Here is a 25,424-nt window from a genome sequence, read left to right as displayed (position 1 = left end):
GAGATTGTTTATCATAAATGGGTGCTGGATTTTATCAAATGCTTTTTCTTCATCTATTTGTATGATCATATAATTTTAAACCTGTAACCTAGGTATGCTCGAACCAACTGAGCCACCTGGCCAAGGCACCATTTTATTTTTTATACTTATGTTCCTCTCTTTCTCTTTTCTTTAAATATGTTTTTCTTGATTTTAGAGAGAGGGGGGAGAAGAGGGAGAGAGAGATAGAAACATCATAAGAGAGAGAAACATCCATCAGCTGTCTCCTGCACACCTCCACTGGGGGTTGAGCCCACAATCAAACTGGCGACCTCTAGGTGCTTGGGATGATGCTCAACCAATTGAGTCACACCAGCCAGGGCTCTGTTTCAAATTCTATCCCCTGAAATCTTTGAGCTTGTGAGAATATAAATATCCCTTTTCACTTAACGTCATTTTTATTTGGGTTTCTGTCCCTTGCAAATACAAGAGTCTGTCTACTCTCTGCCAGGCCCTGAGACCAAGACATACCAGTTTCAGAGATCATGCAGCCTAGTTGGGCAGGTAGGAGTGTGAACTCTGTCATCTGCATTTGAATTTTGGCTCCACGTTTGAGAAAGTGTATGACCCCGCACAAGTTCCTTCATGCCTTCATTTATTCATCTGGAAAATGGTGGCGGTATAAATATTACCTCTCTTCTGGGTTGTTGAAAGGATAATTCCTCTAGAGTGTTTAGTACTATGCCTGGACTTTAGTAACCATCCGATAAACATGAACCAGAGGCAAATTGTGACCAGCAGTGCCTAGACAATGGACAAGATGACAGCCATACCAATACTCTCAGGAATCGGCTTTCTTATCTTCTCCTCCTTTCTACCCCACTGTACTATTTCTCCTCATCTCTATGACCCTTGCATAGATTGTATTATTGCTCTGAATTTAGAAAACCAGGGTGGTTGTAAACATTGGTATTGTGTTGTTCATGTGGCACGTCTCTGCAGAAGCTGACAAATACATGACCTCTCTCTACCTTGCACAACCAATGGTGAAGGCAGGACATGGCAGATGGAAAATTGTCTCCACATCCATGAAATGGTAGCCTCTAAATACACCATCAGGTCAGCTATCCCAGAAAGACTCACGCGGTGTCTTGGCAATCTGTGCTTCTTTTTTTAAATATATATTTTATTGATTTTTTACAGAGAGGAAGGGAGAGGGATAAAGAGTTAGAAACATTGATCAGCTGCCTCCTGCACACCTCTTACTGGGGATGTGCCCGCAACCAAGGTATATGTCCTTGACTGGAATTGAACCTGGGACCTTTCAGTCCGCAGGCGGACACTCTATCCATTGAGCCAAACCAGTTAGGGCGGCAATCTGTGCTTCTTATGTGAGCATGTATTGACGCACAGCTAAATGCAGAATCAGGAAAGGATGAGACAGGGGAGTAAGAGCTGGTAAAATGCTGTCTACACCTACTTTCTAATCCCAATGGTTCAGGGAGCAGCCTTAGACAAAGTCTGTGTGGAGTACACCAAGATCCTAATTTTACAGAATGAGAAATTTTGCTGAGTCTCACCAGCTCATCTTGCTCCTGCCCCCTTTCTCCTGACACTAGTTAATGTTCCCCATGGGCAAGAATCCCCACTGCTAGAAAACACAAACAGGCTTCCTAGTCCCCATACAAGTCCAAACACTACACATGGTATCAGACTCCCCAGTAATCCTTTTCCTGGGAGAGAGCTGTTGCCACCAAATGTGGCCTGCTGATGAGCCCCCTCACGGTGAGCCACTAGAACATGCTCAGCTCAGCCATGGAGTTCTTCTCGTAATTAACCTCTCTTTTGATGGCTAATGGTTCTTACAGCTAGGTCTCTCATGTCGGGCAGTCAGTAATTCACCCTGAGGGCTTCTTTCCACATATGAAACCAAACATTTTCTAGAGGAGTCTTTCTGCGGGACAGCAGCAGCCTGAAAGTTGCTTAGAAGGCTAATGGGAAAGACCTTCATTACTCTGAGGATAGTCCCACTGGACCCGTGTTTGATTTCCTTGTTCTTGTTCCCTCTTATTTTATTATTATTATTTTTTAAAGAATCAAGTTCATTCCCATTTAAGGGTATTCCGTGATTGCAAATGTTGCCCTCTCGTATACCTGGGAATATCAGACTATGGGTTGCTGGAAACGGATTTTAGAGAACGTCCAACCTGAGAGTGATTGTGTCCTTAGAAAGCCTTCAAAGATAGAGGAGCTATTCTGGCCACCTGTGAGTTCAGGGGCACATTTATCGAGGCTAAGGGGAAAGGGCTAACCTGCTGACAAATGATTCCCACCAGAATGTCAGCTAACTAACTAAATAAAAAACAAACATTCAACTGAATAAACAAAAATGCAAAGATCCTGAAACAAGAAAGAAAAGGAGCGTGGCACCTTCCATCTCTACTAAGAAGAGCCAACATTTATTGCTGATTGAGGCCATGCAGACACTGTTCTAAGCACTTGATAATCATTCACCCACATATTCCTCAGGACAGCCCTGTGAGGTGGCCACTGTTAGTCCTGTTGTACAGGGCACTGAGGCAAACACACACAAGGCCAAAACGTGTTGGCACCTGGCAATCCTCCAGCCAAGTTTATGCAGTTGTCTGGAGGCCAGTCTTGGGTGATCCATTGACCTTCCTGGCTGCAGGTGACAGCTCATGCTATATTTTCTATTGTGCAGCATTATGGGTCCAGGAAAGGTCTTCCTTCTAAAGCCACATCTCCAGGCTCTTCTGAGTCTCTTCTCAACCCAGTTGGTTTCTAGATACAAATCCTGCAGCCATGTCAAACCAGAGGGGTGACGAAGAGAGCATAATTCAACAAGCATGCACTGGGTTCTTGCATGTGTGGGCTCTGGGGCACAGAGATACAAACGTCAAGGTCCTTAGACTCAAAGGCTTCATAATCTGGTGGTAGAGACGAACAAGTAAACAGACCGTTCCAACACATGTAATCAGTACAAATATGATAGGTACAGATGCTAGGCACTATTTTTAGCACTTATAGATTTTTCTCATTTCATCTTCACAACAATCCCATGAGTAGTTGTTAACATTTTGCAGACAAGGAAGTGAAGGCACCAAGAGACTATATGACTTAGCTGTGAGTGGAAAAGACAGGATTCTGAGTCTAGGGAGTCTGGCCCTGATCCGGCACTTTTAACCAGGGTTCTCTGTGGCCTCTGTCCTGTTGGAGGAAAGCATGGAAGAAGCCCAGAGGAGGGACACTCCTTCAGGCAGAGAGGGGACTTTCCAGCTGAGGGGGCTCCAAGCTGCGTGAGGTGATCCATAGAGCCTGCTAGTCCATGACTGGACAAGACATGGTTAGGGGGTACAGCAGAATGTGGGGCCAGGCACATCATGGAGTACATGCTGTGATCAGAAGCGATGGGCTGGTAGCCTGGCAACATGGAGAGAGCTTATGAAGGTAAGACTTGGGTGGCAAAAGGAAGACACAGAATGGAACCTGTACCACAATGTCATATACGTGAATTAAAAATGCATGCACACAAAACAATATTCATTATATAATGACACATCTAAAGAATATAAAATGATTCCTATCAAAGAAAGTGAAACGGTTGTCTTTGGGGCTGGGGAGAAGAGTAGAGGTGAAGATGAGGAATAAGATGAAATAAGCAAAGCAAGAAATGCATAATAATGATAGTGTGCTATGAGATGAAGAGAAGAGGGAGAGCAGGAAGATGAGCCTTATGAGTGTCTGTCAAGCACGCCTTTGCTAGGAGTTGCCCTGTCCTCCCTCCTTCCACAGGGTGTAGCAGGAAGATCAAGTTGCTTTCTATAGTATGATCCCACTCCCTTCTCATTGTTAATTGGTTCAGGGTAGGCACCTAACTCAAGTTTGGCCAATCAGTTCACTTACATGCACAGACAACTTTAGTGCCCCATTGAGATGCTATAGCTGAGGTTTAAGGAAAAAATTGGAGCCAAAGTAGATTCAAATCCTGTCTCCCCCACCATGTACACAAACTTGTTATATGGTTTAGCCTCTAAGTATCTCTGTTTTCTGGTCTATAAAATGGGAAAATATAATACTTGCCTTATATGATAGTGTGAGGATTTAATGAGTGAATGAAATCATCCATGTGTAGTGTTTAGATCAGTGCCTGCCACACAACAGGGGCTCAATAAATTTTGGCGATGACTGTTTCCTAAGAACTTGGGCATTGGGAGACAAAAAAGGCTTTACTGATGGCTGATCAATATGCCAAAGAGTGAGTCCCTTCCGATTGCATGGAGCAGCCTCATTATTTTAGCCCCATGGGCCATAGAAATACTTCACCTTGTGTGAGGTACAAAAGGTCAGGAAGCACTGCTGAGCAAGAATCAGTCTCTGGTTCCATTCCCGAAGCTTCGCTGTACACAAGACCTTGAGTTTACATGATACCTCCATTTTCCATTCCATCCCCTTTTTTTGTTTTTTTGCCTATAGAATCCTGACTAAGAGGGTCAGAACTACAGTGAAGGTCCTAAAGCTCAGCCTCTTAGCTCATGGCAACTTCCATGGTGGCTTCCTTACCATGAAGAGTCAGAGTCACCTTAAGTGCTGAATACTGAGTTAGACATAGTTGAAAAGCAAGTACGAAATCATATATCTCCTACAGCCATGATCAACCCCCAGTGCACACAAATGGGAATGTACCAACCTTAGCAAAATGAATTTTACACACAATTTTCTGGTGTAATAACACATTTGGTATTTCATGAGCCTTAAATATGTTGGCAAGAGAATCAGTTCCTGTCCTTACTCATTTACCTCCATGCTGGTAATTCTGTACACTATTTCTTAATAGACTATTTATACAACCATTTCAAAAGAATCATTTTCAGTCTTTAAAATATTGGCCAAGTCCTTTATGGGAATCCAAACTTATAATCAAACAGATAAATGATGGATTTAAATTTCCTAAAACAAAACTACATCCTAGACGAGAATATGAAAGTGTCTCTGGAATAATGAACAAACAGAAAACCTTCCCTGACTTTTGAAAGTCAGAGAATAGTCAACAAACTGATTTAGGAAATTTCACCACTCCGAAGGGTTCCAAAGAAGATTGATTTGTGTTTGCTCAGCCACCATTCGGAAGTACAAAGGTCAGGGACATCAAAAGCTTTCTCTGAGCTTTTGCATGTGTTTGTGAAATAGCTTATATGTCATAGAAGCATTTCTCAGAGACCCAAATTGTGGCGTATTCTTATCTATGTCAGTTTGGCATTTGCCATCTGATCGAGTGAGTGGCCCTTCCGGCATGCCAAACGCCTTTCAAAGGCATCCAGAGGAAAAGGGGAAACAGCCACTTCCTGAAATTAGGAGTCAGAGGCAACCAAAGGGTCCCTGATGACTTCCTGAGGATATTTAGTCAAGTGCTACTGTGGCTGAAAGCTTGTTCATGAAGCTTGAGGCCTATGCTTCACAAGGAGACGTTTTAGGTCTTCAGAATCACAAAGAAGCCCAGCAGCCCTTCAGTGGGAAGAATGACTTCAATACAGTTTACCCGAGGGAACCAATACAAAACTGATATGGTTCTCCTCGGTATCAGGGACCCACACTCCTTCCTGTTTACTTCTCTACTGTGTGCGACTTCCATTCCCAAGTTCACTTCATGGTCCAAGTTGGCTGTGGCTGTGACTGCTTCAACCTTCCAGCAACAAAGAGGTGAGCCCTGGCCAGTTGGTTCAACGTTGCCTCACACACCAAAAGGTGTGGGTTTGATTCCTGGTCAGGGCACATATCTAGGTTGCAGGTTCGTTCCCGGGTCATGTATAGGGAATGAATAAGGGAATGAATGGTTTCTCTTGCGCATTAATATCTCCCTCTCCCTCTCCCTCTCCATCTCCCTCTCCCTTTTTCCCTCCTCTCTTTCTAAAAAAAAAAAAAAAAAATTCCTCGGGAGAGGATAAAAGAAAAAGAGGATGAGAGGAGAAGAGCATGCCCATTCCCTCTGCTCCCCTTAAGGAGACTACCTGAAAGTTTCTCATCGCACTCCCAGGTATAACTCATTAGCCAGAACTTAGTCACATGGCTACACCTAATTACAAGGTGGGATGGGAGAATATAACCCAGCCAAAATTTAGGGGCTCTGTTACCATGAAAAAGGTAGAATGGATTTTGAGGAACATTTATCTCCACCTCATCATCCATCAGGACTCAGCTCAAATGTTCCCTTTTAGAGAGGAACTCCCCCCCCCCCCGCCCCCACCAGTTCATATGTTGAAGCCCTAATCTCCAATGGGATGGTATTTGGAGGTGAGGCCTTTAAGAATTAGGGTTAGATTAGGTCAAGAGTGTGAACCCTCCAAATGAGAGCAGTGCTTCCTCTTGTAAAAAGAGGAAGACATAATATCACTTCATAAACACACACCAAGGAAAGATCATGGGAGCCCACGTCACAAAGGCTTCTGTATACAAGACAGGAAGAGGACCTTCACCAAGAACCGAATCTGCTGTCCCCTTGACCTTGGACTTCCCAGCATCCAGAACGGTGGGAAACCTAGTAGAGTTGACACCTTAACAGTATTAAGTCTTCCAATCCATGAATGAGGGATGTTGTCTTAGCTGGGCTGCTATGAAAAATACCCGAGATCATATTTGGCTGTGTGGCTGCTTGAGCAGGCCTGGAACGGCCACCATTGATATTAAGGACTTGAGCACTGATAGGATGAGCTGAAAATATGAGAGTGTTTGTCAAATTTCAGGGCCATAGGGCAGTCCTAATGTCCAGGGAAAAGGTCTTTTCCTGAAGTTAAGTAATTGATTGATTGGAAGACCTTATCAAGTGAGAGCTGAGTTCATCTGTCTCATTCTGTGTACAAAGATCCAATAACCATTGCCCTATACCACTCCCCTGCTGAACTGTTCTAAGGGTTAGAAAAGAAAAGAAAAAAACCTTCAAAGGCAATTTCTTTCTGCTCCAGAAACACTTTTGGGTTTTCTGGTTTTAACAGAATTGAGAAGTAAGCATGCATCATTAATTCCTATGCAAAAAAACATTCTTCACTTCAAATGGCAATTAGCGATAACATTTCTATCTCGTGTTGTGATGAGATTTTTATGCTAATCATCACAGAGCAGTAAATTAATCATTTGGGCACAGTTAGAGAGGATGTATATTTCATGAGACAGATATAGATATCAAGATCTGGCTGATATTTACTCAAGGTAAATGGGAAGCATCTCACATCATTATGAAGGGTGCATACTGAGCAAATAGGTCTGGTGGCAACACACTTCCTGCAGTATAGACATGTGAGGATTGTCACAACACTCTCAGTGTCATTTGTGTAATTATTGTGGGGAAGGTGGAACGCTCAGGAAATTGAACCTCCAAACCATTCACAGACACATCAGAACCCACAAAACCACATCTAAACAATATGAGGGACAAATCAACAAACAACCTCCTTTCTCTCTAACTCCCTCCTTCTCCAGTTACAGAATTCACCCGTTTTCACATTACATGGTATTCAAATGGGTTTCTCTTCTCAATTTGCATTTAAGCTACTCAGACAAATGAATCAGAAAAGCAACCTGACCCTGAAGTCAAACTGGAAAACTGCTAGCCCAGGTAATAGGCCACCCCTCAAATGAGACATCATTTCTTAGCAGACAAACAGTTATTTTTACGGCGATTTATGGAAAATAAGAAATTGTGCTTAAAGATGCCTGCAGATTGCCAGGTACCACAGCTGGCTGGTAGACCTAAGCACGTGTGATGTGCAGGTGGAGTTTTCATGAGAAAAAACTGTATAGACCTCTAGACCTCTCTCTTTCCTTTGTAATTCTTATTCCACCTCTTTCCCCAGCTGCCATGTACTTCTCCCCTACTGTGCGTGCTACTAACACACTCCTCCACTGGTACACACTGACATTATTCCTGACACATCCCTTCCGTAGGCCTCCAGTAAGGCAGCAGTAAATGGCCCAGTTAAGAAATGGGCCATTTCTGCTATTACTTGACCTTCTATACGTATATACTAGGTGTATCTGTTAATAATGGTGGATTTTGTAATCAAAGAAAACACGATAATTTCAAGAGAAACATCAAAAGTGCTTTATTCAAAGTAATGTCAATCGCTAGTTACACAGTTCCCCCATCTTTCAGGTAATTTGTGGATACCGTCCCAATAGAACTTTTCTTGTTTTGAGGCAAACCATTCAGAGACCCAATTTCCCACTTCTTCGTACGTTTTGAAGTGCTGCTCAGAAAGTGTGTGTGCCATCGATCGGAACAAGTGGTAATCTGAAGGAGCAAGGCCTGGTGAATAAGGCGGGTGGGTTAACACTTCCCAGGCAAAACCTTTTAACGTGTCTTTAACTGGTTTTGAAGTGTGTGGTGGTGCGTCATCATGAAGCAAAATTACTTTGCCATGTCTTCTGGCACATTCTGGTCGTTTCACATCAAAGCGTGGTTCAGATTGATTACTTGTTGATAGCGAACAGTATTAACGGTTTCACCTGGTTTTATAAGCTCATAATACACCACCCCTTCCTGATCCCACCAAACGCAGAGCATTGTCTTCTTTCCGAAGCGATTTGGCCTTGCAGTCGATGTTGATGGTTGACCTGGATCAACCCATGATTTTGTGCATTTGGGATTCTCAAAAGAAATCCACTTTTCATCGCCAGTCACAATTCGATGCAAAAAAGACTTTCTTTCGTGCCATTGAAGCAACATTTTACTGCCTTTTCGGTTTTCCATTTGTCTTTCGTTCAGTTGATGTGGCACCCATTTTCCTTCCTTTACTAGTATAGACAACCTTATGGAGAAGGTCAAAGAAATGGAATAGGATTCATTTCCTTAGAACCACCTCTAGGATATAGGCAATGGGGATACGATCTCAAACCCTCTGCCGAAGGAGGGGCTGGGAAAGGATTCGGTTTCCTGGAAGGAATAGGTAGGTGGGTGCAGTGACTCAGGAGGCAGTTGGTGGCGGAGAAAATGACACTTTGCCAGCTGGTGGGAATTTGAGAGTAGAATACAATTTTGTGACAGGTTTTCTCTTTAAAAGTTGCTCTGAAGTTTAAAACTGGTGTGATCGGATCACAAAATGGAACTTGTTTTGGGCTTCCGGATCTGTAGGGATGATCTGAAGATGCTGTTCAGGGCTGACAAGCAGAAAGCATGGCAGCTCCAGGTCAAAGGGAGGTGGAGGTCCTGAGTGTGGCTGTGTTCCTCTGAGGAGCCCCCCTCCACTGATCGTAAAGGAAATGGAAGAAAACTGGTTCAGTGGGATATACATTTTAGGAAACAACAAAGAGTCAAGCAGTCCAAGAGTTTTTAGAGCTATCTACAAAACTGGATATGTTCCTTCTAGAAAATAATCCTCGAAGCTAATAATGATTACCAGATAAACCATAGATTATCCTTGGGCTCTGGTAACTCTGTTCCATAGTTGTTGTTGTTTTTTTAAAAAAAATCTATCCTTGTTCTAATACCATGCTATCTTAAATATGGCAGGTTGATAATAAGTCTATATCTGACAAGGTAAGAGAGGAGAAGGCTGCACAGAGTGAGATCTGTAGAGACTCCCTCCACCCCCAGAATCAGCTAAACTAACAAAACTCCCACAAAATGATCAGTGGCTTAACACAATACTGATTTGTTCTTGTTCATGCTTCATTTCTGCTATGGGTGGACGGGCGGTGTGCCGTGTCTGGTCTTCACTTGGGACCTGGGCTCCTGGAACAAGCACCACCGGAACATTGTCATTTGCCATGATAGGGGAGGAAAGGGAGTGTGGTATATCATGCACTGGGCCTTAACAGGTCTGCCCTGAAGTAACCACTTCTGCTCATATTTTCCAAAAGCACATGGAAATACCGAATACAAGGGATCAGGAGCAGTCTTGCCTAGAAAGAAAATATTTGGCAATTATATTAATAACTACTATAATCCCCTGCTCTTATTCCCTTTTTAATAGTGGTTGGCTATTACTAGTCCCTTCATTCAGTTATACTTTAGAGCCAACCTGGCACATTAAACAAATTAACAATCAAAAATTGAGAATGCAAACACCAAAAATCCCTTTGTGAAATTTTAATTGAGATTTTATTGACTCTATAGATAAATTTGGGGAAAATGGACATCTTTACTATTTGAGTTTTCCAAAATATGAACATGGCATATTTCTCTAATTATTTAGTTCTACCTTACTATATTACAATAAAATTTTATAATGCTCTCCCTAAAAGAATCTTGCAAATTTTTTTTTGTAAAATATATTTTTAGACATTTTATATTATCTGGTGCTTATGTAAAGGGTATCTTTTGGTTGTATTTTCTAAGTATTTGTATAGAAATGCTTCTCATTATATTTATTGATTTCTTTTCTTGAGCAACCTTCCTAAACTTTGTTTTTGGTTCTGATTATTTTTGTAGATTCTTTTGAATTTTCTACATGGGCAATCATATTTATCTACCAAAAACCCAGTTTTTTTTTCTTTTCTTCCTTTTCATTGCTTATACTTCCCCGCTCACCACTCCTTAACTTTCTATAGAGGATAGTACACTGAAAATACTGTTGAATAGAAGTAGTTCTAGTGACCACCTTGTGGGAACCCCTTTCACATCCCGCGTGGTTCAGAGTTCGGGTTCTGGAGAAAGCCGCACACAAATGAAAAGAGACTAGAAAAATATTAATTTGGTGATATTGGGGGCCAGGCGGGAGCCCACCTCTAGTGGGAGGATTACACGCTGCTCTGGCCTTGCTATCCTTTTATTGAGACTATGGGATACACCCATAGCCCTTAGGCAGGAAATTGCAATAACAAAAATACATAAGACAAACAGAGGTGGAGGCTTCTTCAGCTAACAATGTTTCAACTAAACAGTGAGTAGTTAGAGTAATTAAGGTTGTTGACCAGCCTTCCTAGCATCCTGTCTACATCTCTCTCTATTAGTGAAACAGTGATTGGTTTCCGGTGCACGTTTATTCCATTCTTTACCTTAAAGAAAACATTTAAAATATTTTATGCTATAATATTTTTTTGTAGATTTAAAAATCAGGTGGTGTTCTCTTTAACATAAATGGAGTTTGTATTTTTTAAAAAAATATATTTTATTGATATTTTTACAGAGAGGAAGGGAGAGGGGTAGAGAGTTAGAAACATTGATCAGCTGCCTCCTGCACACCCCCTACTGGGGATGTGCCCGCAACCAAGGTGCATGCCCTTGACCGGAATCGAACCTGGGCCAACGCTCTATCCACTGTGCCAAACGCTCTATCCACTGTGCCAAACCGGTTAGGGCTGTATTTTTTTCAATTAAAGTTTCTTTTCATTATTGTTTTGTATTGGTTTCAGGTGTACTGCATAGTAGTTAGACAGTCATATGCTTTACAGTGTCCCCCTGGATGTTCCAGTTCCCACCTGGTACCATGTTGTTATCACAGTTATTCGCTGTATTCCCTATTCTGTACTTACATCTCCGTAACTGTTTTGTACTTGCCAGTTTGTACTTCCTCTTCCACCCAATTCCACAACTCCCTCCCCTCTGACAGCTACTCCTCCATTCTCTGTGTCTATGAGTCTGTTTCAACTTTGTCCATTAATTTTGTTCTTTAGATTCCACACATAATAGAGAATGTCTGGTATTTGTCTTTCTCTGATTGACTTATTTCACTGACCATAATACCCTCTAGGTCCATTATGCCATCACAAATGGTAAGATTCCATTATTTTTTATGGCCAAGTAATACTCCATTGTTTATATGTATTGTAGCATTTTTATCCACTCATCTGTTGGGCACCTGGTTGCTTCCATATCTTGGCTATGATAAATAACAATGCAATGAACATAGGAGTGCACATATTCTTTCAAAGTAGGGTTTTGGGTTGCTTTGGATAAATCCCCAGAATTGACTTTTTAAAAATTTTTTTATCTAGAGATGATGATAATTTCCCCCCTTTAATTTGGTAATGTGGTCAATTGCATTAGTTGATAGTTTAATAACAAACCAGTCTGCATATCTGGCACAAACTCAGTTTTGTTATCATGCATTTTCCTTCGTTTAAGTAGCAGATACAGTTTGTTAATTTTTTGAGTTGATTAGTGCCATTGTGGTCACTGAATATGCTATCAAATTTGTTGAGCCTTCTTTCTCTTTCTAATTTTTTTGGGGGTTGTTTTGTTGTTATAAACTCTACCACAATTTTTGTGGTTACCTTAGAAATTTTACATTCATATTTAGCAAAGCCTAAAGTTAGACAACTTTATTTTCTTCTAGATCAATACAAGAACCTTAGAACACTAATTCTAATAACATCTCTTTTTACTTGTTATTATAGCCAAGTATCTTCTTTTCATCTTTTTTCTTTTCAAATACTGCATTATTGTTACTGTTTCATTTAGTCCATGTTTGTTTAAAATGATGACCACTTTCAGAGCAAAGAAAGTGGTAATCATTTGAAACAAATCATTTCAGTGAGGACGAACGGAAAGTAATAATCAATGGAAATGATTGTTCAAATTTAAACAATCATTTCAGTCAGGACAAACTGAAAGTAATAATCAGCCTTTATCATACACTGAGGTAGCGTAAGCAAGAGGCAAAAACAGGCACCAGCTCCCCAGTGTTCCATTCCTCCCACCCCCAGCACCGTTCTCTGCAAGGGTCAGACACATCAGGCAGATGGAGGGGAATCATTTCACTGCCAGGAGCTTTGAACAAAGGACTTCTAACATTTTATGGACCATGGGTGGGGATGGGGTGGGGAGAGGAAGCAGGAGAGGGAAGGGGGAAAGGGGTAGAAGTGGAAAAGAACTGAGATTGGACAAAGGTTTCTTAGCTAAGGTCCCCAGTGAGGAGGCCTCTGAATGGAAGTAACTGGGTTAGGAATGAAGGTATGTGTATGGGTTTGGCTGGCCCAGAGGGCCTGAGTCCTTGATGGCAACTCCTTCCAGAAAACTATGGTGCACTCAGTGTCTACCAAGTCTGGTGTGGGGAGGACAGCTATTCCCCATGAGGCCTGCCAGGCAAAGCCTTTGTAATTAATTGCCTATAGTTGGACCAGAAAGACCACTCTCAGATTTTGGTCTGAAGCCAGATTCCTCATTTTTTATCTATTAGTTGTCACTCTATGATCATTTAATTTGCCAGGAGTACGTACACATTTTCAGATTTTCCTTAGTGAAGGTCTGCTGGTGGTAACCTCTCAGTTTTTGTTTTTCTGAAAATATCCTTATTTTTTTCTTGTTTTTTAAAAAAAATATTTTTATTGATTTTAGAGAGGGAGAGAAACATCAATGATGAGAGAGGGTCATCTTTCAGCTGCCTCCTGCATGCCCCCTACTGGGGATCGAGCCCACAACCCTGGCATGGGCCCTGACTGGAATGGAACCATGACCTCCTGGTTCGTAGGTTAACACTCAATCACTGAGCTACACCGGCTGGGCTTTGTTGTTGTTGTTGTTGAAAGTTATTTTTGCTGAGAGAATTTTTAGGTTGATAATTGTTGTCTTTTAGCATGCTGATACCATTCCACTATCTTCTGGCTTACATTGTTGCTGTTATTTAGAGTTAGCTATTATTAATTATTGCTCCTTTTAAGTTAATTCATCGCCTCTCTTACTTCAAAGATCTTCTCTTTGTGTGTTGTAGCCTGTAGTTTCTCTATGTCATTGTAGACTTCTTTTTATTTATTTCATTTGGAATTTACTGGGTTTCTTGATTCTTTGGATTGATAGGTTTCATTATTTATGGAAATTTTTCATTTATTAGCTCTTCAGATAATTTTTTTATATTTTCTTTTTGGAATCCTGACTAAACATATATTCAATTATGTATCTCTACCTTTCATATTTCTTAACCTCTCATTGAGATTTTTCACATTTTCTCTTTCTGTGCTAAGTTATTACTAATTTATTATCTTTCAGTTTATGAATTCTCTCATCTGCCATTCAACTGTTTCTCTAATTTTTAAATGTCACTTTAGTTTACATTTTTAGAAGTTTTATTTGATTCTTTTTATAATATGCTTTGTCAATTTTTATAATCTTTCACTCTCTATTCTTTTACTTTCTTCAACATAATTTGCATGGTTTAAGAAAATTTTAATCTAAAATTCCAATATCAGAAAGGCATTGTTAGTTAATTCTTATTATTTATTTATTTGGTTTGCTCTTGCTCAGAATGCTATCATTCTTTTTGTTTTGTTTTTGTTTTTTACTTTTGGCTGTGGTTATATATTTATTATAACTTTACCTGTGGGAATTTCTTTGAATCCTCCACTCGGCACTTATTCAATAATGGTAATTTTCCTTGTGGTCCACCAAGTTATTTTTAGTTCACCATTTATTGAGGTATAATGCTTGGGGTCCCCATTTTATTGGGGTTCTCTAATTGGTGGCTAGCTCTGGGTTTGTCTCTTGTCCCGATTCCTAAAAGGCTGTGAAAATGGAATTAAGGTTCGACACATTCTGCCAGTTTTCTCAAAGAGAAAGATGGTTAATGTTCTGCATATCTTCATGCCTTCACTTAGTTTTTTTGTCTAATATTCTTTATCTGTTAACCAGTTAATTCATATATTTAAGAAAGTGTTTCTCAAAGATGCTTTTTAGCATTTTTCAGTATAAGGCTCGGAGTACTAGTCTGCTTCCTTGCCAGAAATGAAAGAATTTCCTGTGTATTTCAATCATTGTAATTGTTACCATTAATAAAACTGATACTTTGTCTTCTTCTAGGAATTCAATTACATGTATATTAGGCCAACATACATGTTAGCTCACAGGTCTTGGGTGATCCATTCTGGTGTCTGTTTCTCTTCACTCTTTTTTCTCCTAGTGTTTTAGTTTGTATAAATTTTATTGACCTATTTTCAAGTTCATTAATTTTTTTCTCAGTCTTTTCCAGTCTGCTGATAAGTCAATAAGGAAGTTCATCTGTGATGATGTAGTTTTTATTTTAGTATTTGCATTTGACTCTATTTTGAAGTTTTTATCTCTGTTAAAAATATTTTTCTGTTCATGTATGTTGTCCACTAGATTTTTAACATATTAATCATAGTTATGTTCAAGTCCCACTCTGATAGTTCCAACATCTGGGTTATCTCTTAGTCTAGTTCTCTTACTTGCTTTAACTCTTGATAACGAGTTTTTTTACTTCTTTATTTATTTGCATTTTTTGGCGTGTCTTGTAATTTTGTATTGAATACTGGGCATTGTGTGTGAAAAAATAGTAGCAGTTTTCCCAGAGTGGATTTGACTCAATAGTTTTGCTCTATAGGATCCTATAAATATTATTTAGCCACTCTTATCTACAGTACTTTTATCAGCAAATGTGAATAAGCCCCAACTTCATAAAATATTGTGTAAAATATATAAAACAAAAATATAGTATAATTATTTATCTGGTGACAAACTCTAGTACTCTTCTTTAATAAGGCAATGAGACTATATATACTTGACTTTTTTCCTAAATGGTGACATTTTTTTCTCTTAATTCAAAACTCCATATCTTAGTAAATATACAAATTAGAAAGCCAAATACTTCTAGGCCAGTGGTTCTCAACCTTTCTAATGCCGCGACCCTTTAATACAGTTCCTCATGTTGTGGTGACCCCCAACCATAAAATTATTTTCGTTGCTACTTCATAACTGTAATTTTGCTACTGTTATGAATCGTAATGGAAGTATCTGTGTTTTCCGATGGTCTTAGGCTCTACAGCAGCGGTTCTCAACCTATGGATCGCGACCCACAGGTTGAGAACCGCTAGCAGGGTCGCCTAAGACCATCGGAAAACATAGATAACTTACATTACAATTCATAATAGCAAAATTACAGTTATGAAGTAGCAACGAAAATAATTTTATGGTTGGGGGTCACCACAACATGAGGAACTGTATTAAAGAGTCGCGGCATTAGAAAGGTTGAGAACCACTGCTCTAGACATTCTATTAAGACCATACTACAATTGTGTATTCCTCTAATCCTTCAATAAATAACATACACAAATTAGTGTCACATATCTGATTTAATGTTCATAAATACACTTATAAAAATTAGAGAATTTCTAATCCAGTATTCTACTTTAAAAGTAGAAATAATATCTTTTTACAGGTGGTATAAAGAAATGCCTCCACTGTGATCCCTACCATATATTGATTTTATGAATCATTCCTTATTTTATAAACGGAGGATGTGGAAAGTATCAGGAAACGTAATAATAGTATGAAAAACATGTGTTCTTTGAAAATGAATCAGATGACATTGTTAGGTGAAGAGGGGCTTCCTGAAGCTGGAGACCCAGGATTCCTGGCTAGAAAGGGCAAAAGTGCCTTATTTCTTGTTCTTGCTAGGACCGCGGCAGCATTTCCTCCATGTCTGCGATGACGTAAGAGACAACAGCCCAAACAGCAGCAGCAACGTTCATCTGCTTCGGATCCATGGCGGTCATGGTGTCTCCATGGGAGTGATGGAAGGAGAAATATTTATGTAAGTCGTCAAGTAGACTGGCGCCTGGGGAGAAAAGAGGAAGAATTCTTGTGAAGGATTTTGACAAAAACTGCTGCGTAGCTGCTCAGAAACCACTGCCACTCCTTTTTGCTTCATTCTTGCCTGCTCCTACAAAACACTTTTCCAGCCTCTCTTGCAGCAATTAAGTGGCCACGTGACACCATTCTGACTACTAGGGTACGAGTGGAAGGCCGTAGGAAAGTCTTTGCTGACAAAAGGGTCAGGCAAAAACCCTAATGCTACCTGAGAGGTAGATGAGGAGTTTGAAGTCACCTGAGACAAGAAGCCCACACACTGAAAATGGCAGCGTGGAAAGCCAGAGGAGCCTGCATTTAGAAAACACTGCTCACCCAAGGATCAAGCTCTGCACTTCCTACTTTTGGACTTCCTGCTGAGGGGAAATAATCCTACTATCAGTTGGAGTAACTGACACCAAAGTCTTCATGTTTATAAAACGACAGTGTCTTTTTTGTATCTGCGAAGAATGCAAATTATGTTCCTCCCTGGATTCAAAAGAAGGTCAACACTCCTTTCCTCAAGTTTTCCCTCTCAAATCATTAGTTTCCTTCTGGTGAAATTCCCTGGCAACCTCCAAGGGCACCAGCAGGAGTCTCTGCCCTACTTGAAAGCTTTTTTTCTCAAGTGAAGCTTTACTCTAGTTTCAGCTGTGGATTGGAGCCTCAACGAATCATTGCTAGTTCATACTCATCCTTCAGAATTCACTGGGTCCATTTTATGGACTCCAATTGTAGTGGTTTAGCCTCTGGTTTTGTTTATTTACTGTTTTATGAAATATACACACATAAGATTGTAGAGAACGTAAATGTGTATTATAAAGAAAGAGAATATAAAAAGTATAATTCAATGCAAGAAAGATAATGCAAGAAAGATATTACCAGTATCTTTGAAGCCTATTTCATGAGCCCATGTCAACCCCCAGGCTCCATTCTCACCACTTGTAGCTACTTTCCTCCTTCCAGAGGTCACTGTCCTGTCGTGCTTCTGTATTAATTTTGTTAAAAAAAAAAGTATCCTATATAATAAAAGGCTAATATGCAAATCGACTGAATGGCGGAACAACTGGTCAATATGATGTGCACTGACGAGGGGGGGGGGCAGACGCTCAATGCAGGAGCTGCCCCCTGGTGGTCAGTGCGCTCCCACAGGGGGAGCGCCACTCAGCCAGAAGCAGCAATGGTGGTGGGAGCCTCTCCCGCCTCTGGCAGTTGGACATCCCCGAGGAGTCCTGGACTGCAAGAGGGCGCAGGCTGGGCTGAGGGACCCCCCCCCCCCCCCCAATGCATGAATGTCATGCACCAGGCCTCTAGTATATATATATACACACTGAATGGCCAGATTATGATCTCTGAACACATAATCTGGCCACTCAGTGTGTGTATGTGTGTATATTAGAGGCCTGGTGCATGAATTTGTGCATGGGTGGGGTCTGGCCGGCCTGCTGGTCGAACTCTTGGTCGAGGGGACAATTTGCATATTAGCCTTTTATTATATAGGATATACACTGAGTGGCCAGATTATTATGCGTTCAGAGATCATAAGAATCTGGCCACTCAGTGTATGTGTATGTGTGTGTGTGTGTGTGTGTGTGTGTGTGTATATATATGTTTAAAAGTGTCTGCCTTTTGAACCATATACTACAGATATATATCTGTGACTTGCTTTTTTGCTCAATCGTATGCAAAATTTATTTGCTATTGTATATAGCTGTAGTATTTTCATTTTTTATTGGTGTACTATCTCATTTATTTACCCATTTCCTTGACAGTGGGCATTTTCATTGTTTCCAGTTTTCTGTTATTATATGCTGCTATCGGCATTCTCTAGGGTCTAAATATAGGACTGGAATTGCTGAGTTATGTAGTATGTATGTATTTAATTTTATCATGCAATTCCAAAATTTTTTCCTTTGTTATTTATACTTGTACTGTTAATATATGAGTTTTCTCTTCATGTCCTCTCTAGCACTTGGTATTATCAAGCTAATTTTTGCTAATTGGTGTGAAATATCATCTTATTGTGGTTTTAATTTTTAAAATTGAGATTGGGTATGTTTTAACATATATATATATTTTGTCAATTGTTTTTTCTCTTTTGTGAACTGTTTGTGCCTTTGCCCATTTTCTTATTGATTTGTAGGAGTTCGTGACATACAGTATCTTAGATACTAATCTTTCGTTAGCATTGTTTATGTAATTTTCCCATTTTGTGGCTCTTTTTACTCTGTTTGGTGAATAGATATGTTTTAGTGAATAGATGTTCTTACTTTTAATGTAGTTGAATTTATGAATGTTTTCCTGCATGATTTTTACATCTTAAGAAATCCTCTTTACCCTAGTATCATAAATAAAAAGAAAAACAAAACTTTAAAAGTTTTATTACATCAGAGAATATAAGTTCTTCATCCATTTAAAATTGGAATTGTTTTTTTTGGCATATAGTAGGCTTTATTTTATTTTTCACTTGTCCCAGCAGAATATACTGACTTAGTACATCTTTTTTCTCCACTGATCTGCAGTATCAATTTTACAATATATCAAGTTTCCTTATATGTGTGGGTGTATTTTGGAGCTTTCTAATTTTGTTCCATTGGTCTATTAGTCTTTCCCTGTGGCAATACCACAGAATTTTCATTACTGTTGCTTTCTAAGCCTTGTTTCTTCTCTTCTTTCTCCTTCAGAAGTGTCATACTATTCTTGACTAGTTGCTATTCCAGATAATGTTTAGAATCATCTATATATATAAAAGCCTAAGCAACTGTTATGACCAGATGATAACTATGATGCACACTGACCACCAGGGGGCAGACGCTTAATGCAGGAGCTACCCCCTGGTGGTCAGTGTGCTCCCTGGCCAACCTCCCACGGTCCCTCCCTCTGGCTGGCTGGCCTGATCACCGGCCAGGTCGAGGGACCCCGCCTGTGCATGAATTCGTGCACTGAGACTCTAGTTTAAAATATTACAAAGTATTTTTAAATTTTGATGGGAATTATGCTAATCTATATATCCATTTTGGAAAAATTAACTCTGATTAGGATACAGCTTTCTTATTAATGAAAATGGTGTGTTTCTATTTAAGTTTTCTTTCCTCCATTGTTTCTACATTTTGCTAATTGTAAATTACAAATTTTTTTAAAATTTGCATTTCCTATTTGTAGCTATTCATTTTTAGCATCAAAGGTATCTCTGATTCATAAAATGGCACATGTTCCTTTATTTTCCTACACCAGGGGATAGTTTATATAAGATTAGAATGATTCATTTCTTGGCTATTTTGTAGAACTCCTTACAAAACCATCTAAGTCTGATTTTTTTTTTTTTTTGTAAAAAATTTAATGATTCACTATCTATCTTGATTATTGGGTGATTCAGGTTTTGAATTAACTTTGGGAGTTACATATTTTAGGAATTTATGAGCTTTGACCAAATATTCAAAATGATCGTAAAGTGGTTAATATCCTGGTTTTAGCTTTTAAAATTAAATTTATTGGGGTAACATTGGTCAACATGAACATATAGGTTTCAGGTGTAGGTTTCTATTTTATAAGATCTGTATATTGCACCATGTGCTCACTATATATTTTTTTTGTTAAATGTTTGCAGCATCTATCTTGAGGGATGCCATCTTTTTCATTCCTGACATTGGTTATTGTTGTCTTTTCTCTTTTTTTGTTCATCAATCTTGCCAGCAGCTTGTCAGTTGTATTAGTCTTTTGAACAACAACAAAAAAGAACACAATTTTGGTGTTTCTTTATAATACTTTCTATTGTATAGTAGTTTTTTAAATCATTGATTTGTACTCTTATTTCTATTATTCCCCTTTCTCTAATTTCCTGAGTTGAATGCCCACTCTATTATTTTACAGACTTTGTCTCTAGCATGAGAAGTAAGGCTATATAGTCTTCCCTCTGATACTGCTTTACTATCTATATCCTATCCGTTCAGATGAGTATTTTCATGATTATTCAGTTCTAAATATTTAATAACTGTTTTTTTTTCTCTGATTCATGTGTTAAAATGTGTCTTTCAATTTTTAAAAGTATGGGGTCTCCTTAGTTAATTTTTCATTATTGATTTCTAACTTAACTGTTAGGGAATGCGGGCTGTACGATATAAATTCTTTGAATTTTGTTGAGATTTTTCTCTATGGGCTTTGTCTGATCCATTTTTATAAATGTTCCATGTGTTGAAAATAATGTGTTTTCAGTATACTGCATATGTCCACTAGATCAAGCTTGTTAATTGTGTTCTTCAAATCTTCTAACTCCTTACTGATTTATTGTTTATTTGATCTATCAATTTTGAGAGAGATGTGTGAAAATGCCTCTCTGCGATTTTGGATGTGATAATTGTTCTTATAGTTCTGACAATTTCTTTTTAACATATTTCAAAGTTATGCTATTAGGAGCACACATATTTAGAATTGCATCTTCCAGGTCAATTGAACATCTTTATTAATATGTAGTCATCCTCTTCATTCGTGGGAATGCTCATTGTCTTGAAGTCTGATTTTTCCTGATATTCAATACAGCCACTCCTGCTTCCTTCTGCAGAGTATTGGCCCAGTATGTCTTTACACATAATTTTAGTTGAAGTTTTTCTTTGTCCTTATGTTTTTAGGGGTTTCTCTTACACATATTTTAAAATTGAATTTTAAAAATCTAGTCTAGAAATCTTTTATTTTGAACTGCAGAGTATAAATCATTTATTTAGATTGTGATTATTGTGCTATTGGATTCATTTATACCATTTTAGTTTTTGCTTTCTATGTGTTTAGTTTTTCTACCTTTCTTTCTTGCCTTCTTTTATTTGACTTTTTTCTTCCTCTCATTTATTTTTTCTGTCAGTAGAGACTTTATTAAGATTAATATGTGAGCTATGATTTCTAAATTTAAAGTTGATCAATATCTTATAGAAGGTCATTAGAGTCCCGTATATTGTCTCCTGTCCCACATGCACTCACTATTTACTAAAACCCACACTCTAGAAAAACAGATTGGCCAAGACCCTCAGACAAATGCTAGGCTTTAGAACAGTGGTTCTCAACCCTTTTAATGCCGCGACCCTTTAATACCGTTTCTCATGTTGTGGTGACCCCCAACCATAAAATTATTTTCGTTGCTATTTCATAACTGTAATTTTGCTACTGTTATGAATCGTAATGTAAATATCTGTGTTTTCTGATGGTCTTAGGCTCTACAGCAGCGGTTCTCAACCTGTGGGTCGCGACCCACAGGTTGAGAACCGCTAGCAGGGTCGCCTAGACCAGGTCCCCTTGCTGAGTGCTCTCCTTACTTCTCGTGTCATGATCTTCACTATCCTTTCTTAAAATTGATTATTTCACATATAAACAGGGAAATAAACAGTGGTGGGCGGAGATTTGACTTGGGATGGTGAACACACAATACAGTGTACAGATGATGTATTATAGAATTGTACAAATGAAACCTGTTTAATTTTGTTACCAGTGTCAGCCCAATAAATTCAATAAAAGGGGGAAAAAAGTGGTCATGGTTTAAAAAACCCCACAATAAGGGATGATGAAGTACCCCACTGCTAGCAACAAGGACGGCCTTTACCACAAGTATGTCTAAAAGGGAAAAGAAGAAAGCAGAAAGCAGCTATAACTGCAATTACAGCTGTAGGGGAGGGTCACCAGAGAAGCCGGGTGTCTATAGAAGCAGGGAATCAGTCCCCTGCTGGGCTTCCCTTTGGCCAAATCCAATCATAAACCTGAGGGCAAGTGTGACGTGTTAATGCAGTCCATAATATAAGCCCACAGGGGCACAGTATAAGGTAGAGAAAGGCGAAGAACGATAGAAAGTGCAAAAGAGAATATCCAGTGCACGTGCTTGGGATGGCAACAGACGTTCCAGCCGAGTAGCGTATGTGAGCATTCCAGTTTCAGTGATGTGGGGAGTAGCAGCTTCATTATTGGCAGATCAAGTTGGTAACCAACTGTGGAAGGTCCTAAATATAAGGCTGAAAATAGACTAAATGTAAATGGGGATCCATGGGCAGGAAGGTGGGAGACTGGACCTGCTCCTTAGGGAAGCACTCCAGAGAAATGAGGAGGACCACAGCGGTGAGGAGACAGCTGGGGAAGATAGTGTTGGGTACAGGTAACAAGGACCAAGGCCAATTGATGGCATTCCAGCCTCTGAGATTCCCGGGATAGCATGTGGCTGAAGGTAACCAAACTTCCCAATGCAAAGGCCAGAATTCCATATTGAAACCAGAAGTCTCTTGATGCCATGAGCTCACAGCAGACCCAGGGAGACCAATCGGGGGGCTTGCTTTGGTAGGAGCTGGAAGCATTTAAACCGAAACCATGACATTTCAGAAATAGTTGAAGCTGGTGCAGACCATATGCTTCCTGGATCCCAGAGAGTATCAGGTGGATGTAAAATTCACGTACAAGTTAAAGAACAGAAGTCACGGAGGGGTGGATGGAAGATGAATCAGAATTATGGAGGTCAAGAGATAGGAAGGACCTTTAATTCCAACAGAGTGTGGCTCACTTAGGGCTGTGTTCCTCCCATTCCGTGCTTCTTTAGCACGGAATGGGAGGAACACAGCCCTAAGTGAGCCACACTCACTCCACTGTCTGACAGAAAAGGCTCCAAATTCTGTATTGAAAAGAATAGAGGCAAGAAATATTTGTGCATGCCCCCTTCAGGCCTCGGAAATTCCCTTTCTGTCTCAGACTGAAAGAACTTGACTGCCAGATGGGAGGGAATTTGGCTGCCTCCCTGTAGAACTAGTGACTTAAGAAAGGCATTTCCTTAGAGATCATCTAAGTTCCCCCGAATGTTTTACAAAACTAAAACAATTCCAGAAAATACGATATCACCAACGAGAATGCTGATAACCACAGGAGATACGCGGGTGGGCCTGTTGGCTGCTTTGCAGCTTTGTCTGTGCAATTCCAAGGAGACATTTTATCAGTGACAGCTACTGATCTAAAAGACCAGCGCTGAGGGAGAGCCTGCATTTCAGTTTCTGACATCTAGAGTGGGGGGAATGCTGACTGTCCCCAGGGATGAATTGCACTTGTCTTTTGACAGGTAGATGAGCTCCGAACGGGGAATTATCAAATGCTTGTTAGAAAAAGAAAGCTGGCAAGAAGGAGCCTGTTCTGAAGGCTCAAATTCACATCCTGGAAACGAGCATGAAGAGGGCAGTTCACTGTTAGGAACGGATTTGTAAGGGAGGCTTAGCATTTAAGGATGTGAGGACATATCCTTACTTTGTCAGTCAAGGAGAAGTTGGACCTAGGCAAGGAGATTCAGCTTAGAGAACACGGGTTGGAATCACACAGGCCTGGGTTCAAATTCACTCTTCTGCGAAATAACTGGGTGACTTTGGGCAAATTATGGAAAGCCATTTAGCCTTAATTTCCTCACTTATGAAATAGGGCTTATGATACCTGACTTTCAAGATGCTTAGTAGGCACTCAATTACTTTAATTATAGATGTTACATAACCATGAGGATGATCCATTAAATACAACCGAAGGACTCAAAGTTCTGACGATTGTTCTTCAAGATGGGACAGCTGGACTGTGAGGTGTATTCTGTATGACCACATTTCCATCCTGGTTTGGATTATTTTTCTTTCTCCTCCTCCCCTTCCCTCTCCTCTCTAAATCTTTTTTGTAAACATTCATCTCAGAAAATATTTTCCAGCTGTGTGACCGGGTGACGATGGTGCAGAGAATATTGTAAGAAATATCCAACATGGCCCATATTGTTCTTGCAGATTCCAATCTTCACAGAGAGATCCCAGTAATGACTAGTCTGTGCGGGATATGGGAACAAGATTGAATACCTGCTAATTCCTGGAGAGATGGGTGGGTAATACACACAAGATTCTCACAGTCCCCTGCTATTGTAGTTTGACCCATTCACAGAGTTAGTAGGGTTTTTATGTACACACATTTTTGTGTTATGTGAAATTTTTGGAAGACATTTGAAAGCTTTGAAAGTTTACTTTCAAGCCTGTTATTTCAGTGCATACATTGGATGCTGCAAAGTTGCATAAAGAATGCACTCACAGGCAAGCAGCTGTGGAAAATCCATTTCTCCTTTATAAACATATCTTGAACTGTCTGGCGTATGCAATTTAATTGCAATAGAATGTATTACAGACAGTCCCCAAATCATAATAATTGTGGAGTTAGAAGAATATTATGCTCTTAACTTAGACCCTGCAAGAAAACCTGTTCTCTCTAGAATCTATGAAATCTAAAAATACATTTAAAATCTAATTACAATTATTATTATTTTCAGCAACATTATCAAATAAAAAACACCATTACCAAAACAATTAGAAAATCAATTTATGGGATTTGTAGACATATAATCTGTCTTTTCAAAAGGAGCAGTTTTATCCCTACTGTATGAAATCTCATTGAAAATCAGAGTGAAAAGCAGTTAATTAATAGCTTCAAAACCCATAGTTCCCCAGAAGAGAAAGCAACGTATAAGAGGGAAAAGAAGAAATCGTAAAACATCCCTGATGAAAACTCCATGGAAAGCATTATAATTTTAATTTCTAAACTCTCAACCTATCCAAGAATCTCCAAGCCTGTGCTAAAAAGTTTCAGATGTGCTACTAAGCCCCCGAACCCTCTATCTTTTCAGAAAACGTGGAGAAGTTGCTGGGATAATTTTCACTGTGTCGTTTGGGTCAACACCAACATACTTGGAGAACCTCAGTTCACATGTACCTGAACTCCGAGATAATTAGTCATCTTTCCATGAGGCTGAAGTAAGACTAATGACTAATACATGCAGTTGGGACTACAGGCTATTTGCTGAGTGCTTCCTGTGTGCCTACAGCTTTTTGGAGATTATTTCATTTAATTCTCCCAGTGACCCCATGAGAACGGGTTGGACGGTTCAAGAGTA

The 25,424-nt window shown here is 39.6% G+C and overlaps 1 protein-coding gene across 2 annotated transcripts in view; it reads right to left on the bottom strand.

Moving 5' to 3' along the window:
* Positions 1 to 15,992: 15,992 nt before the first annotated feature.
* CPQ (carboxypeptidase Q) overlaps positions 15,993 to 25,424 on the bottom strand; it is a 372,988-nt gene continuing 363,556 nt past the window's right edge. For both annotated transcript variants that reach the window (XM_079796014.1, XM_079796013.1), the window contains exon 8: positions 15,993 to 16,496. In XM_079796014.1, coding sequence (XP_079652140.1) covers positions 16,333 to 16,496 — 164 coding nt within the window. In that variant the 3' untranslated portion in view covers positions 15,993 to 16,332. The remainder of the gene's footprint in view (positions 16,497 to 25,424) is intronic.

The sequence above is a fragment of the Cnephaeus nilssonii genome (genome assembly GCF_951640355.1).
Source record: "Cnephaeus nilssonii genome assembly, chromosome: 18".
Classification (NCBI taxonomy): Eukaryota; Metazoa; Chordata; class Mammalia; order Chiroptera; family Vespertilionidae; genus Cnephaeus; species Cnephaeus nilssonii.
This window is presented reverse-complemented; position numbering and strand designations above follow the sequence as displayed.